Source organism: Schistocerca nitens, chromosome 7 (genome assembly GCF_023898315.1).
Source record: "Schistocerca nitens isolate TAMUIC-IGC-003100 chromosome 7, iqSchNite1.1, whole genome shotgun sequence".
NCBI lineage: Eukaryota > Metazoa > Arthropoda > Insecta > Orthoptera > Acrididae > Schistocerca > Schistocerca nitens.
The window spans coordinates 337,168,250-337,185,270 of record NC_064620.1 but is presented as its reverse complement, the minus strand read 5'-3'; the positions used below and the strand labels follow the sequence as shown (position 1 = coordinate 337,185,270).

The following is a 17,021-nucleotide window of genomic DNA, read 5'->3' as shown; positions in this document are numbered from 1 at the left end:
ATCAGGAAATGGCGGACTTGCTTTCTCCAAATTGAAAAACATGGCCAGTCTGGGATTTCCGTAGAAAACCACTCATGACATGGGTGAACAAAGTGAGGAGGTGGTCAACTGCAGAATGGAGTGCTCAAAATCCACACTGTGCACTGGTTAGTAAATTGCATGGCTTGAGTCACCATACCAGCCGGGCATGAATCATACACTCCATCATGTCGCAAATACAGCTGGTGAGAGAAAAGGGGCGGTAACTGGAAGGAAGATTCTGCACTGGCTGTATGAATGAATTTTATTAAATCTGCGAGCGGTTTCGCACCACTTATCGGTGCATCCTCAGGCAATATACGCTATTTATAACACAGTAATGTTGAACATTGCCCTGCAGCCAACGTTACTATGTTATAAATAGCGTATATTGGCCAAGGATGCACCGATAAGTGGTGCAAAACCGGTCACGGATTTAATAAAAATCATTCATACAGCCAGTGTGGAATTTTCTTTGAAAAAATGTTGAAGTTTGGCTGTGGTTGTCCACCCTATAAACAACATGGAAAAAATATGTTTGTCCTTACTGAGCTTACGTATGGGTATTACAGTGGTTTCATGCCAGTGTCTGGGAAAAGTGCCCTCTGCCCAGATGCAGTTGTAAATATGAAGCAGAAAGTGCTTGCTTGCAAGAGAAAGGTGCTGCAACACCTGAATGTGAACATCATCTGGCCCTGGGGCAAAGGATCAGGATGAACTGAGAGCATGATCTAGTTCCCTCATAGTAAAGATGGCATAGTAGCACTCACAATTCTTAGAATAGAAGAGTATTGCCCTAGCCTCCTCCGTTCATTTCCAAAGGAGGAAGGCAGTGTGATAGTGGGAGTAGCTCGAAATCTCCGCAAAATATCAGCCCAAGGTGTCGGAGATAACAAGAGGGTCCACTGTGACTCCACCCGCCATAGGTGATTGTTCACACCCCAGGTCACACCCTCCTGAACACCTAACAGAGGAAACAATCGGCAATTTGGGAAAGTAGCAGCTCAGGCAATCACCCCTCCCTGGGCCTGGCCTGTACCAGGGGTACATGCAAACCCCACCTGTCGGCCTGGGGCTGGAAATTACGCTTTACCCAGTCACCTTTTATGCACGAGACGCATGGGCCAGCCTTCAGGAGCACACAGGGAGGAAGAAGAAAAAAGGAACCTCAAATCCGAAGTGAAGGAAGGACAGGAGAAGGTGAACGAAGAAAGAAAAAGAAACAAAAACCAGTGAAGAGTATTCTGATACTGATTACCAAAAATGTAGAACAAATTTCCAAAAACGGCCCACACATGTTCCCCAAGAGATGGGAAAAAGAACAACTAGAGGATTGAAATGCAGCACAGAAGGGAAAAGATGCTGCAAAGGTTGAGGCCCCGTGGTAGCCAAGAACACACACACCAATGAATGGCAAGGCCTCTGGAGGAATGAAAATCTGTGCCGGACTGGGACTCGAACCTGGATTTCCCACTTATCCTGCATGTAAACATGTGGTTGACGACATAGGGAAGTTTGGGTCTGGCTGTGAGTCATGCACGGACAGCCAAATGGTAAGGCTGCTCGCGATAAACAGGAAATCCGGGTTCGAGCATTGGTCCGGCACAGATTTTCATTGTCGTCATTTCATTCTACAGATGATGATTCATTTAATGTATTTTATAATGGCTCTAGTCACAAAAGTGCCTGTTCCTTTGGTCAAGCATGCACGTCCAAAGGAACTTTTCATCATAATCAGAGTAACACAGGCACTGCAATACCATATATGTAATTCCTCCTTGTTGAATCTAATGCTGCAGATGTTCCATTGGAGTCACAACAGGGAAAGGGAAGGAGGGAAAAAATGAAAGGGTTTCACCTCAGCAGTTGCCGTGTGCGAGCCTTCAAAGAATCACTGCTACAGGGCACATAGGCTGGAGGATCCTGTTGCATGAGATCTGCAGAGACAATAGCAGTCTCTCTGGGTCAGCCTGTGGATTCTAGGGATGAAAAACTGTTAACGGTGTACACCGGCAAAATGGAAGCCAGCCAGGTGAGGGTATAACATAACGAGACCATTGAAGAGGTTCTCCAAGTCTGTGAAGGAGAAGATCATTTGTCTTTGCTTGATTTCTTGGAGCCTTTGTGACTGGCAGATGAAGCCTCAAATGTTTGTTAGCTGCAGGGACGTAAAAAGTCTTCGCGAGAGTATTCCTACTGTCCTTTTCAGCCTGCCGGTTGTGTAGCAGGAGATTTCACCATCAGAGGTGAAGATTTGGTGGTTTGTTGCACAGCTGGAGGAGAAGAAGACTGGGCGACTTTATAACAGTACTGAATTTGAGGTCACAAGTCTGTGCGGCCATGTCCTTCATGGACTGAGGCATAGCACAAGTGGTTCTGTAAATACCAGATGGTAAAACGCAAGACTTTCAACCAGCCAATAACTTACGAGCGACAAGGTAAGGTACTTTCCCTTCACCCGGATCTCCTGGAGGGACTGCTCATCAAGATACATAGAATATTCTAGGGATGAGGCTGCACTGTCACCATTGCAATTAATACATCAGGGAGAAGGAGATGGGCAATCGTCCTCGTGAGCATCCCTACCACAAGTAGCATATTTGGCACATTTCGACAAGACATTCAAGTGTGGTTGTCAAGGTGACACTGGTAGAAGCACATCAGGGTTGGAATGTTCAGTTGGACTGTGATGGCTTCATAGCCTGCTTTGATCGTTTATGGAAGCACTACTCTATTAAACATGAGGAAAAGAGTGTTTGGAGACACTAATAATGCATCAACCTTTTTCTTTACTTTGTGGACTGCAGTGATGCCCTGATCAGAGAGGTGAGCTTAGATTTATCCCTCGGTCAGACCATCGAGCAGCCTAGTGTAAATAATGCCACATGAAGAATTTAGCTTTCAGTGGGTCTCAATGCGAGTTGGAGAGCCGTGGATGAATGAAGCTGGAAGCAGTTGTTGGGCCTGAAAATCACAATTGGTCTCCAAAAGCAAAGTGCCATTACATAAACAAGAGCAGCATTTCACAAGGCCTGCAATTGCATCAAAACCTTCCTGAATAATAAACAGATTAACTGTAGCACAAAGGAATGACCTTCTCCAATACAATACCATGGCGAATGGGAGATTCTTGGAATCTTTAGCCTCATCCCGTTTATGTTTAGAAGAAGTAGACTGAGATGGTGACTGGCTCAATGTGAGAAAATCCCCCGTGATTGCCAGTGTCTCCAATGGCAGACTACTTCCAAGTGACTTTTCACTCTTCCTGAACTCCTGACAGAGGGACCATTTGGCAATTTTGAAAGATAATAACACAGGCAATCAACCCTCCTTAGGCGTGGCCTGTATCACTTGGTACTTGTGAACCCCACCTGTCGAACCGGGGCTGAGAATTATGCATTACCCAGTCACCTGTTATGCTTTAAAGATGCATGGGCCAGCCTTCAGGAGTGCACAGGGAGGGAGAAGGAAATGAAGAGGATCCTCAAACGCCAAAGCAGAGGAACGATAGGATATGGAGAACGAAGAAAGAAAGAAAAAAAGTGGAAGGACTGTTCTGATGTTAGGTTACTGAAACTTCAGAACACATTCCCAAAAATACCCCAGACATGTTCCGCAAGGGAGGGGGAAAGAGAATAGCAGGAGGATAGACATGCAACATGGAAAGGAAAAGGTGCTGCAAAGTCCAGAGCCCCATGGTAGCCAAGTACAAACTTACCAAAGAGCGGCGAGCCACCATGAAGAGGGGGGGGGGGGGGGGGGCCCTCGTGTCGGGCCAAAGTTATTTCTTCACAACGACAAGAGGTCCTTTTTTAGAAGATTGACTCAATTGATTTCAATATTATTGAATGATACTATTGACTCCTACTGGATTCAATGTTCAAATTGATATGAGCATGCACAGAATGATGTGAATTTCTACAATATAACACAAAAAAAACCCCCCATGAACCATGGACCTTGCCGTTGGTGGGGAGGCTTGCGTGCCTCAGCGATACAGATGGCCATACCGTAGGTGCAACCACAACGGAGGGGCATCTGTTGAGAGGACAGACAAACATGTGGTTCCTGAAGAGGGGCAGCAGCCTTTTCAGTAGTTGCAGGGGCAACAGTCTGGATGATTGACTGATCTGGCCTTGTAACATTAACCAAAACGGCCTTGCTGTGCTGGTACTGCGAACGGCTGAAAGCAAGGGGAAACTACAGCCGTAATTTTTCCCGAGGACATGCAGCTCTACTGTATGATTAAATGATGATGGCGTCCTCTTGGGTAAAATATCCCGGAGGTAAAATAGTCCCCCATTCGGATCTCCGGGCGGGGACTACTCAAGAGGACGTCGTTATCAGGAGAAAGAAAACTGGCGTTCTACGGATCGGAGCGTGGAATGTCAGATCACTTAATCGGGCAGGTAGGTTAGAAAATTTAAAAAGGGAAATGGATAGGTTAAAGTTAGATATAGTGGGAATTAGTGAAGTTCGGTGGCAGGAGGAACAAGACTTTTGGTCAGGTGATTACAGGGTTATAAATACAAAATCAAATAGGGGTAATGCAGGAGTAGGTTTAATAATGAATAAAAGAATAGGAGTGCGGGTTAGCTACTACAAACAGCATAGTGAACGCATTATTGTGGCCAAGATAGACACAAAGCCCATGCCTACTACAGTAGTACAAGTTTATATGCCAACTAGCTCTGCAGATGATGAAGAAATAGATGAAATGTATGACGAGATAAAAGAAATTATTCAGGTAGTGAAGGGAGACGAAAATTTAATAGTCATGGGTGACTGGAATTCGTCAGTAGGAAAAGGGAGAGAAGGAAACATAGTAGGTGAATATGGATTGGGGGGAAGGAATGAAAGAGGAAGCCGCCTTGTAGAATTTTGCACAGAGCATAACTTAATCATAGCTAACACTTGGTTCAAGAATCATGAAAGGAGGCTGTATACATGGAAGAAGCCTGGAGATACTGACAGGTTTCAGATAGATTATATAATGGTAAGACAGAGATTCAGGAACCAGGTTTTAAATTGTAAGACATTTCCAGGGGCAGATGTGGATTCTGACCACAATCTATTGGTTATGAACTGCAGATTGAAACTGAAGAAACTGCAAAAAGGTGGGAATTTAAGGAGATGGGATCTGGATAAACTGAAAGATCCAGAGGTTGTAGAGAGTTTCAGGGAGAGCATAAGGGAACAATTGACAGGAATGGGGGAAAGAAATACAGTAGAAGAAGAATGGGTAGCTCTGAGGGATGAAGTGGTGAAGGCAGCAGACGATCAAGTAGGTAAAAAGACGAGGGCTAATAGAAATCCTTGGGTAACAGAAGAAATATTGAATTTAATTGATGAAAGGAGAAAATATAAAAATGCAGTAAATGAAGCAGGCAAAAAGGAATACAAACGTCTCAAAAATGAAATCGACAGGAAGTGCAAAATGGCTAAGCAGGGATGGCTAGAGGACAAATGTAAGGATGTAGAGGCTTGTCTCACTAGGGGTAAGATAGATACTGCCTACAGGAAAATTAAAGATACCTTTGGAGAGAAGAGAACCACTTGTATGAATATCAAGAGCTCAGATGGAAACCCAGTTCTAAGCAAAGAAGGGAAGGCAGAAAGGTGGAAGGAGTATATAGAGGGTTTATACAAGGGAGATGTACTTGAGGAAAAAATTATGGAAATGGAAGAGGATGTAGATGAAGATGAAATGGGAGATAAGATACTGCGTGAAGAGTTTGACAGAGCACTGAAAGACCTGAGTCGAAACAAGGCCCCGGGAGTAGACAACATTCCATTAGAACTACTGATGGCCTCGGGAGAGCCAGTCCTGTAAAAACTCTACCATCTGGTGAGCAAGATGTATGAGACAGGCGAAATACCCTCAGACTTCAAGAAGAATATAATAATTCCAATCCCAAAGAAAGCAGGTGTTGACAGATGTGAAAATTACCGAACTATCAGTTTAATAAGTCACAGCTGCAAAATACTAACGCGAATTCTTTACAGACGAATGGAAAAACTGGTAGAAGCCGACCTCGGGGATGATCAGTTTGGATTCCGTAGAAATGTTGGAACACGCGAGGCAATACTGACCTTACGACTTATCTTGGAAGAAAGATTAAGAAAAGGCAAACCTACGTTTCTAGCATTTGTAGACTTAGAGAAAGCTTTTGACAATGTTGACTGGAATACTCTCTTTCAAATTCTGAAGGTGGCAGGGGTAAAATACAGGGAGCGAAAGGCTATTTACAATTTGTACAGAAACCAGATGGCAGTTATAAGAGTCGAGGGGCATGAAAGGGAAGCAGTGGTTGGGAAGGGAGTGAGACAGGGTTGTAGCCTCTCCCCGATGTTATTCAATCTGTATACTGAGCAAGCAGTAAAGGAAACAAAAGAAAAATTCGGAGTAGGTATTAAAATTCATGGAGAAGAAGTAAAAACTTTGAGGTTCGCCGATGACATTGTAATTCTGTCAGAGACAGCAAAGGACTTGGAAGAGCAGTTGAACGGAATGGACAGTGTCTTGAAAGGAGGATATAAGATGAACATCAACAAAAGCAAAACGAGGATAATGGAATGTAGTCAAATTAAATCGGGTGATGCTGAGGGAATTAGATTAGGAAATGAGACACTTAAAGTAGTAAAGGAGTTTTGCTATTTAGGGAGTAAAATAACTGATGATGGTCGAAGTAGAGAGGATATAAAATGTAGACTGGCAATGGCAAGGAAATCGTTTCTGAAGAAGAGAAATTTGTTAACATCGAGTATAGATTTAAGTGTCAGGAAGTCGTTTCTGAAAGTATTTGTATGGAGTGTAGCCATGTATGGAAGTGAAACATGGACGATAACTAGTTTGGACAAGAAGAGAATAGAAGCTTTCGAAATGTGGTGCTACAGAAGAATGCTGAAGATAAGGTGGGTAGATCACGTAACTAATGAGGAGGTATTGAATAGGATTGGGGAGAAGAGAAGTTTGTGGCACAACTTGATTAGAAGAAGGGATCGGTTGGTAGGACATGTTTTGAGGCATCAAGAGATCACAAATTTAGCATTGGAGGGCAGCGTGGAGGGTAAAAATCGTAGAGGGAGACCAAGAGATCAATACACTAAGCAGATTCAGAAGGATGTAGGTTGCAGTAGGTACTGGGAGATGAAGAAGCTTGCACAGGATAGAGTAGCATGGAGAGCTGCATCAAACCAGTCTCAGGACTGAAGACCACAACAACAACAACACAAAAAACCGAAAATAGATATTTTAGACATTATCAAATGTTTCTGATTGTACAGAAAATTTTACTTCTCTGATGGGATGTCCCTTTCTGCTTCCCGTCTCACATATACCTCTTGTTTACGTCATTTTCTGCCACGATATGAGAAACTAATGAAAGTTAAACAAATCTGTTTACACGAATACAGGTTTTTAGATTATTTTTAAACAGAGACAAAGTGCAACAAAGCAAAGAGTTGCAATGTGCATTGTATCAGAAGCCTGTATCACAACTACACCTTCAAGAATTTTGAGACTTTCATGAATCCAATGAATTATTTGAATGTTGAGAACTGCTCCTGACATTTTTGTATAACAATGAGAATTTGACGCGAGAGATAAAAACACAGGAGCTCTAATAAAAGGAACACATATATATTTAACAATTCAGGAATGCAATGCTGAAAATAAGAACTCTAGTTACTTTTCATTCAGAAGACTCTGCTCATGAGCAGAAAGAATAGGAAAAGTACAACTGTTAAGAAGAAGAGGGTACTGCTGCTAGGGCAGAGACATAGGTCCTCAACTGAAGACTTAAAATAAAAAAGACTTTTGAGTTTTTGTCTGAAGTGGGATCTACACACGAGGCCACTAACATATAAAAGGATCAAACTGACATGAATGGAAATATAGTACCAAACGCAATCAACAGATGGTATGTGGTTTAACAGCCACTGCTGTTAACATGTGAGAGGCTCTATCTTCCACGTGCTTACTCCTTAGTATTAGTTAAAATGGTGCACCAGCACATGTTTGCAACAGGTGGAGTGGAAGAAATAACCACTTGAAGGAAAGGTATTGTGGCAACAATGAGGAAAAAGCTCAAAAAAGGAGGTAATGAATACTTAACTCAAATAATAAATTTATTCCTGCAAAAGCTAACCCAGAACAGGAGCAAATACTCTTTACCGATCGCTAACCTACACGATAACTGGAGAGAATGTTTATTCTTGAGTTATCAAATGTATTGTTCCAGAAGATGATACAGCAATCAAGATAAAAAAAAAGCCATTTACTGTCAGTAACATGAGTGCATCTGACTTATTACATTGCAAGAAAGCAGCAGATTTTAACATAAACACTGCAAATCTAAACATATGCAAAGTACAGTGGCTATGGTTGGGCAAACCTAAGCATTAGGTAGTTAAGACCAGGAGAAGCTTAAATGAAACTGAGGCCTGGGTGGGTGTCCCTATTTTGAGAAAAGGTGTAAGAGTACAAGACATTAAGAAAATTCAACTATCTGCCATGGATGTTACAAACCATATCTGACAGAAAAGAGGAAATATTTGATTGAAATGATGTTGTACCTTACAAATAATAACTACACACAGTTTTACAAAAACAGAATGAACTTATGCTGTCTGTTTGCTGAGTACTGAGCTATGCCAGTTGGTGCTTTTCATTGCATCTCCACTTTCATTAAGTTTTTCATACAATTACAATACAACATTTGTAATTTGCAAGGAAACTGGATCCATACTACGCTTCACTTTCAAATAGGATAAATTAATAGTGCAATTATGACTATTAATTACCTAATATATTTAAAACACATTTTCCTCTAATTCATCATTTTGGCACTTACAGTTTTTTTATTAAGTCTTCAACTACAGGAGAGATTGGGGGAATAGTATCCTGTAACCAACTTTTAAAGCCAAGTTCTGGGCAGAATCAGGTGATTAAGGGTTTAGGACTTCTGAATAAGGATTTAACAAGGGGTTATCAGGTAGTGATAGTGCATGGGGCAGGGAACAGCTTGGACAGGAACAGAATGTACAACATGGGTGATGATCTGAGTAAGATAGCTTCTCAAACTGGTAGCAGCAATGTGAGCATGACTGAGCTGTGCTGATGATTGACAATGATGACCCCAGCATTGGTGTCATGAGGACTATCGGGAGATGGGGCTACATTAGACATAGACTGCACCTCAACAGGACCGACAAAAGAGGTTGGTAGAGTCTATTAGTGAAAGTATAGCAGGTACGTGTGGGAACACAAATCGCCACATAGCTGTTGTCGTGGGGAGGACTGGGTCTTTTGTCAGGATAAATCATGACAACATATTCACCCTCACAACAACTGAAGATCTGGGAACAGTTCCACCCTTCAAAACTAACACATTAGGTTGGTGCGTAAGTATGTAGCTTTTTTGTTTTGGAAGTTGGTATTCTTGTTGCTATGAGTTTATTTATAGATTGTCTCTTTTTGCTCACTGTTGCTGTTTGAGTTTACATGTTGCCATTTCATCATTTGGAGATAATGAGTGGAGCTGTGGACACTATGAAAATGTGAGTACCAAGTGGAGGAATCTAAATATTTCCAACATATTATTCCGTTTGAGTTCACCAGAAGGGTAACAACAGCTGAGGCAGCCAGAAACATTTGCGTCACGTACAAGGATAACCCCACTGGACAAAGCACAGCATGAAAATGGTTTTCTCGTTTTGAAGACATTTGACATTAGTGACTTTCCATGTTCAGGAAGATCATCAGGGTTTGATGAATATCATTAAATGCATTAATCCACAATGATTCTCATTAGTGTACTTCAGAACTGGCAAATATGATAAACTGCGATCATTCCTCCATTGTGCGACATTTGCATGCAATGGGCAAGGTTCAAAAATCGAGTCTATGCTCCAAGCCAAAATCACAAAAATCAGTCAGTGGCCATATGTGCATCTTTGCTTGCTTGTCAGAAATTGGCTCATGAACAACACTGAACTGTGACATTTTGCAAATGCAATCCAAGAGCAATGACAAGGAAGACTGTGTGAAGTGAAGCTACTTCATGATAACGCCCGCCCACATTCTGCTAAACTAACAAAAAACATTATACAAGAGTTCGGTTGGGAAGTAATTCTGCAGCCCCTTATTCATTTGATGTTGCACCCTCGAATTTTTGCGCTTTCCACACACTATCAAACAACCTTCAAGGAACTTCCCTTCCGAATTGAAATGCACTCATCATGGCTTAACAAGCTCTTTGCCTCAAAACATCTGATTTCTACAGTTGTGGAATCGAAAAGTTACCCCAGCATTGGCAGATTGTTGTAAATAATGTAGGAGAACACATACTGATAACTAAAGTCTCTGATTATTGTTGTCAGATAATAAAGTTAAAGACAGGCTTTCAAAACCCCACAAAACTGCAGGCCTGCAAAAATAATCTTCTCAGAATGTAAAGTACAAACTTTTCCTAGGGTATTGGCAAATCAAACCTGGAATGAAAAATATGCACAAAACAACAAAAATGACAAGTTCTCTAAACTCAGAATATTGTTTATTAATTTTTGAGGAGATATTTTCAAAAGTCGCCACTACAACACAGCAGCTATGGAAGAGAGATGGATAACTGTAAGTATTTAAATGTCTCAGTTCTTTACAAAAGTGCTAAATTACACTACTCCACAGTCTCCAGGTTACTATCACAGGTACAAAAAAGATATACAAGAATACACTACCACAGGAAACTTGCTTGCTGCAAAAAATCAGAATATAATTCAGAAAATAAAATCAAAGCAGTTCAGGAGGTCAGAATACGTCAAACTAGAAAAGGCAGACAAAAGTATAACATAAAAATAAAAACTGAAGGTAGTACAATCAAAAATCCTCAGGAATTGACAAATTTTGTAAATAACTGTTTCTCTGGTAGGCTGCTGCAGAGAAGTCGCAACAAAATCTTTCTAAAACACATATAGTACCCACAATGACTTACAGAGTAAGCATAATGTTATTTCCCACAACAGAGCTTGGAGTCAGGAAAGCAATACACCACTTAAAAAATAAGAAGTCAGCAGGCAGAGACAAGGTTCCAGTCTCTCCTCTTAAGACACGTATAAACAGCATACAAGCTCCATTAACAAATATAATAAACGAGTCCGGAAATACGGAAGCATCCGATCCCGCCCATCTGCTTTGACCCATGACGTCACAAATATGGCGGAAACGACCATAAACCACGATTCCAATATGGTGCATATAAAGTCGGTACGTACACATTATGAGGACGAAAATACTTCGAAAAACAAACACACACACTTTCCACAAAAAGTCCAGTGACACTAACGGGACAAGCATGGGAAATGGAGTGTTTTTGGGTGGGGGCAAACTAAATATAAACAAATTTAGACACCCACCCCCATACAAAACCACACAAAACAACGAAAAAAACCGACATCACAAACTCCCCAAATACCACTAAACACAATATCATCTGGAATCGAACACTTCCCTTGACCTATATAGCTCAACAACAGCTCCCGATCCCATAAATTAGGATCAAACACTTCCCTTGGCCTATATAGCTCATAAAACATCTCCCGATACCAATATCAACATACACAGCCAAACATTATTGGGATCGAACACTTCCCTTGACCTGCGCACTGTTTATTTTATGTGTCATATCCATTCCTGAACAACAACAACAACAACAACAACAACAACCGGCTAATTTTACTAAAATTACCACACGATGTACAGCGAACAACACTAAATTAACCTTCACACAAAATCGTTAACTCACTGAAACGAATTCCACTAGAAACACATCCGACACTTGAACAATTCTGGATAATGAGCAAAAGCAAACTGAGTCCATTACACCACACAAATGAAAACCCTGAACATACCACCAGAGAGCACAACAAACCACAACACGACATCTGCAAACACGCCACACATACACAAACCAAACTCCGCGCCGTCATGACGTCACACACGACAACACCCTTACGTCACGGGTCAAAGACGACGCATGGCATCGGACGCTTCTGTCGACCCACGAGTCCTTCGGTGCTGATACTTTTCAAGAATACCTACAGCATGCACTAGTTGCGCCTCAACTACATAAAGGTTATGTGGAGGGAAACAAAACTACAGGTCCATTTAATTACTGTCTGTGTTCTTGAATATAACTGAATAAATCACGAAAGCACATAAATGAGTTATACAGATAAATACAATTTTCTTAACCAAGCATAGTTTGGTTTCTCAAGTGGGAGAAGTACAATATCGACCATTATAGAGCTCACAAAAGTGGTTCTTGAAGCTACTGAAATGCATGACTCTTTTACAAGCATATTCTTAGACGTGTCAAGGCTTCTGCCATTGTTCACCATGAAATAGTACTAAATTAGCTAGAAACACTAGGTGAAGAGAAATAGCACATAAATTTTCCAACCTTACCTGGAAAACAGGGCGCAAGAGGTGGAGATAGTTTGTGTGTGTGTGTGTGTGTGTGTGTGTGTGTGTGTGTGTGTGTGTGTGTAAAACTATTGTCAGACAAGAAACAAACGCAGTTGTTTCCTGGGGTAGTGTATTCTATTCATAATATTTATCAAGGATTTTTTAGGCCAGGAGAAAATGTTTTCTTTGTTAATGCCAGCAACCTCACAGTCACTGATAAGGAGGAGGAGGAGAGGAGGAGATTAGTGTTTAACGTCCCGTCGACAACGAGGTCATTAGAGACGGAGCGCAAGCTCGGGTGAGGGAAGGATGGGGAAGGAAATCAGCCGTGCCATTTCAAAGGAACCATCCCGGCATTTGCCTGAAGCGATTTAGGGAAATCACGGAAAACCCAAATCAGGATGGCCGGAGACGGGATTGAACCGTCGTCCTCCCGAATGCTAGTCCAGTGTGCTAACCACTGCGCCACCTCGCTCAGTCAGTCACTGATAAAACACTAGGTTTCCCATTAGAGAAAGTGGCACTACAGAAGTGTCCATTTCCAACCATCTGCTTTGACCCATGATGCCAACAGTATGTGGTGCTTCCAGCACACACAAAATGCCGACAATTATGTCACTACATACACACGCCAACAAACACAAACATTACAGTGACACAATAACGTCTCACTCCAAAAATAGAATAAAACTAATGGGACAACCGCAAAAAATTGGGGGTTTAAGGCAGGGACAAGCTAAATATAAGGGCACACCACACCATCACAAAAGAAATAATACAAAAACATTTATTTACAGCATTCCGCAACACCAACAAAACCACAGGAATCTGACACTTCCCTTGACCTATATACGTCAACTGCAGCTGCTGATACCAAAAATCAACACACCTCAATCGCAGCTATCAATAACAAAGGACCAACACCTATAACAAGGACCCGAACCACTCAAAAACCCAAATCTTCCATGTTCACTACATCAACCAAAACATAATCGACCTGCCATAAATATACAATACACAAAACATTACAATTACTATAGAATAAAACCAAAATAAAAATTATGTACCAACAAAAGCCTCCGGCAATACAACCTAGGTTGGCCACCACACGCACGCATGCAAGCACAAGCACCGACAACACCATATATACATGTCCCTGGCCCAAGCTGCCAGAACTCTTGTCAACCTCATGTTGTTGCCACAAACATGACATCTAACATATTCAGCAATAAAACCGAACATCTGCAGAAACTGTGCGAGAGAGATCATATCACCACCCATCTCAGAACATGATGATACACTCATGAACTTCACTGTCAAATCCATATCTAACAAAAAAGAAATTAAGAAAATTACACTTGAAGAATAAGATTGTCACTCTGCAGCAGAGTGTGCGCTGATATGAAACTCCCTGGCAGATTAAAACTGTGTGCCAGACCGAGACTCGAACTCAGGACCTTTGTCTTTCAAGGGCAAGTGCTCAACCCACTGAGCTACCCAAGTATGACTCACAACCTGTACCCACAGCTTCAATTCTGCCAGTACCTCATCCCCTACCTCCCAAACTTCGCAGAAGCTCTTCTGCGAAAGCTGCAGAACTAGCACTCCTGGAAGAAAGGATATTGCGGAGACACGGCTTAGCCACAGGCTGAGGGATGTTTCCAGAATGAGATTTTCACTTTGCAGCAGAGTCTGCGCTGATAAGAAACTTTCTGGCAGATTAAAACTGTACTGAACTGAGATTCGAGCTCTGGACCTATGCCTTTTTTGGGTAAGGAGGCAGGAGACGAGGTACTTGCAGAATTGAAGCTGTGGGCACGGGTTGTGAGTCGTGATTGGGTAGCTCAATTGACAGAGCACTTGCCTGCAAAAGGCAAAGGTCCCATGTTCGAGTCTCGGTCCGGCACACAGTTTTAATCTGCCAGGAAGTTCCAAAATTACACTTCTTTCCCCCACAACAACAAACTAATCAGACCTATGAAAAACACCAAACACGTAAATAATAAAAACCTTAGTAATTTACTGAAAACACTTCCACAACCTACATTCCCCACCAGCTACCTGAAATCAAAAACCATGTTAGCACGATGACAACCAAAACTCGAATGAACCCAATACCAAACGTTAAACTCAGCATGTCCACATTCACCACCTGAAGGCGCCATCAAATACAACAACATGACATCTATAACCACAATCAAATTAAAAACACCTTGTCGTAGTGATGTCAAACACCACAAAATCATTACGTCACAGGTCAAAGCAGACGGGTGGAATCTCACATTTCTGTTGACCCAACAAAGCAAATAAAATGCTCAAGGATATTTATGATTCAGCAGTATGTAATAAATGAACACTGAACATAATGAAAACAAACAGTGTATGCTTCAGTATAAATAAGGAGAACAATCTTGTCATATTAAGCATAGATCATAAATCTTATGTCAGAAACACCAAGCTTTTAGAGATGAATACTGACTGTCAGTTAACACGGAATGATCCACACAAAAATAGTGGCACGGCTCACTGTATCAAAAACTACTGAAACAAACTGCACAAAGGGAGTAGGTTATATCTGCCAATTTATTGTGAAAATCAGGGACATTACTACATAGGCTATTTCACTAACAGTTCTACAAATAACCATGCAACAAGAACCAGTTTGGACACTCATATACTTATGATAAGCAAACAGAAAACTCAAAACACTTCCTATCAGGGCATAAAACTGTATAATAAATTTCCCATGGAGATGAAAAAGATTATTAAAATAAATGTGTTTAGAGTGATAGCTAAACCACTCTTCATAATTCGTGCATACTACACAATTAAAGAGTATTTAGAAAGCTCAGAGTAGTGATATATAGCAAAAGGGGCAACTACAACGCCCCGTCACATTACAATACATGATCACAATTTAAAACTTCAAGAAAGTAATGTGGCAAGATCTACAGTGCACAATAGTGATGTTTTGTTATTCTCCTGAACACAGTCACTGACCCATCATGAGGGGGATGCTGATTCAGTTTTTCAAATGTAATGGGAGAAGGACATGTAGATATCTACAAGGCATAGTTGAGTGTTTAAAGACCTGAAGGCAGTTTTCTGGACTAACTGAAGGGAGTCCAAGGGGTATAGCAGGATGTTCATGATCCACAATTCACCAGCAGATGTCCCTAATGTGTGCAGGTATGCAGTGCAAAAATTACTTTATATAAGATATATAATGCAAATTGCGTGTAAATCAAACAACATAATGCAATAGGGACTAGCTGCAGTTATTAAGACAATGGGCTCATACTCAGGAGGATGGAATTTCCCTGTCACCTCATCCAGATTTAGGTTTTCTGCAGTTCTCCTAGACAAATGCCCTGATGGTTCCTTCACTAAGGACACAGCCAACCCCCCCCCCCCTTCCCTATCGTTATAAAAACACTCCCAAACATTCTATGTACATGTATATTTTGAGCTCTAATTTTCATTTTATTGTGTTGACAAACACTATTATCACAGTGAGGTAATTCCTGGATGAATAGATAAATAAATGAGTCAAGTGATATATCAGTAGATGTCAACTAATTGTGCTGGAATCGATGAATAAAACATCTTCAAAGAAAATTCATGAACATACATGATTATTTCTAGTACTGGAGACAGAGACAGTTCCTCATGTTACAATCAATGGCTGAAGAATCGTGCGTAAAAACAGGGTTTATGTGGGATACATCCAATCGTGCGTAAAAACAGGGTTTATGTGGGATACATCCATCTTTAAAGAATGTAAACCACTGAATGTAAATACACAGCCCTTCATATTATATCATAACAACCAGTTTTTCGCGGTAACTGAAATAATTCTCCACCACTACGGAAGTTGCAATAAGGAAACACAGAGCGACAGCTACTTGTTAATATGAGGTAACAAATATTCATCAGCATTTAGACAAGAGCGACGATTTATAATGACACATTTACTACATCTAAAACGCTCTCGACAACTTCTTTGTTTATAATCACACAACATCACACGTTATTTCGTAAAATTGATTCAAAAAGTATACTTACTGAAACCGGTCTGTCGCTGGCAAATCAGTGAGGGTTGAGTCACATTCCTCATCTTCTAGCTGTAAATTTCACCTCAATACCAAATTACAGCCGTTATTAATTCAACAGTTTACAAACAACCCACACATTTCGTCAATATGAGCGCGAAACTTACGCGCGAGAAATGCAACCAACCTCATACTATGAAAATTTCATAGATGACAAAGTATTCGATCAAAATTATACATGTTTTTTGTGCTACGAGCATGAGTAAAATAAAATGAAATCTGACCAGCCAGACAATAAAACAGTTATGTTTATATGAAACATAAACATTAAAAATAGCAAGAATCTTTGCTGATATCAACACCTAAGAAAAAATTAAAAAAGCGATATTTCAGCTCCAATTATATCGAAGCAATGATATAAAATAAAGCTCAAGATCCAGCCTAGAATTATCCTCCAGTCCAAAAAAGACGGAATTCATAAGCGTTCT

The 17,021-nt window shown here is 41.0% G+C and overlaps 1 protein-coding gene across 1 annotated transcript in view; it reads right to left on the bottom strand.

The window, feature by feature from the left end:
• LOC126195229 (protein lethal(2)denticleless) overlaps positions 1-16,730 on the bottom strand; it is a 63,082-nt gene extending 46,352 nt beyond the window's left edge. The window contains exon 1 of the mRNA XM_049933754.1: positions 16,547-16,730. Within this exon, the coding sequence (XP_049789711.1) occupies positions 16,547-16,598 (52 nt within the window). The 5' untranslated portion in view covers positions 16,599-16,730. The remainder of the gene's footprint in view (positions 1-16,546) is intronic.
• Between the last annotated feature and the right edge of the window lie 291 nt (positions 16,731-17,021).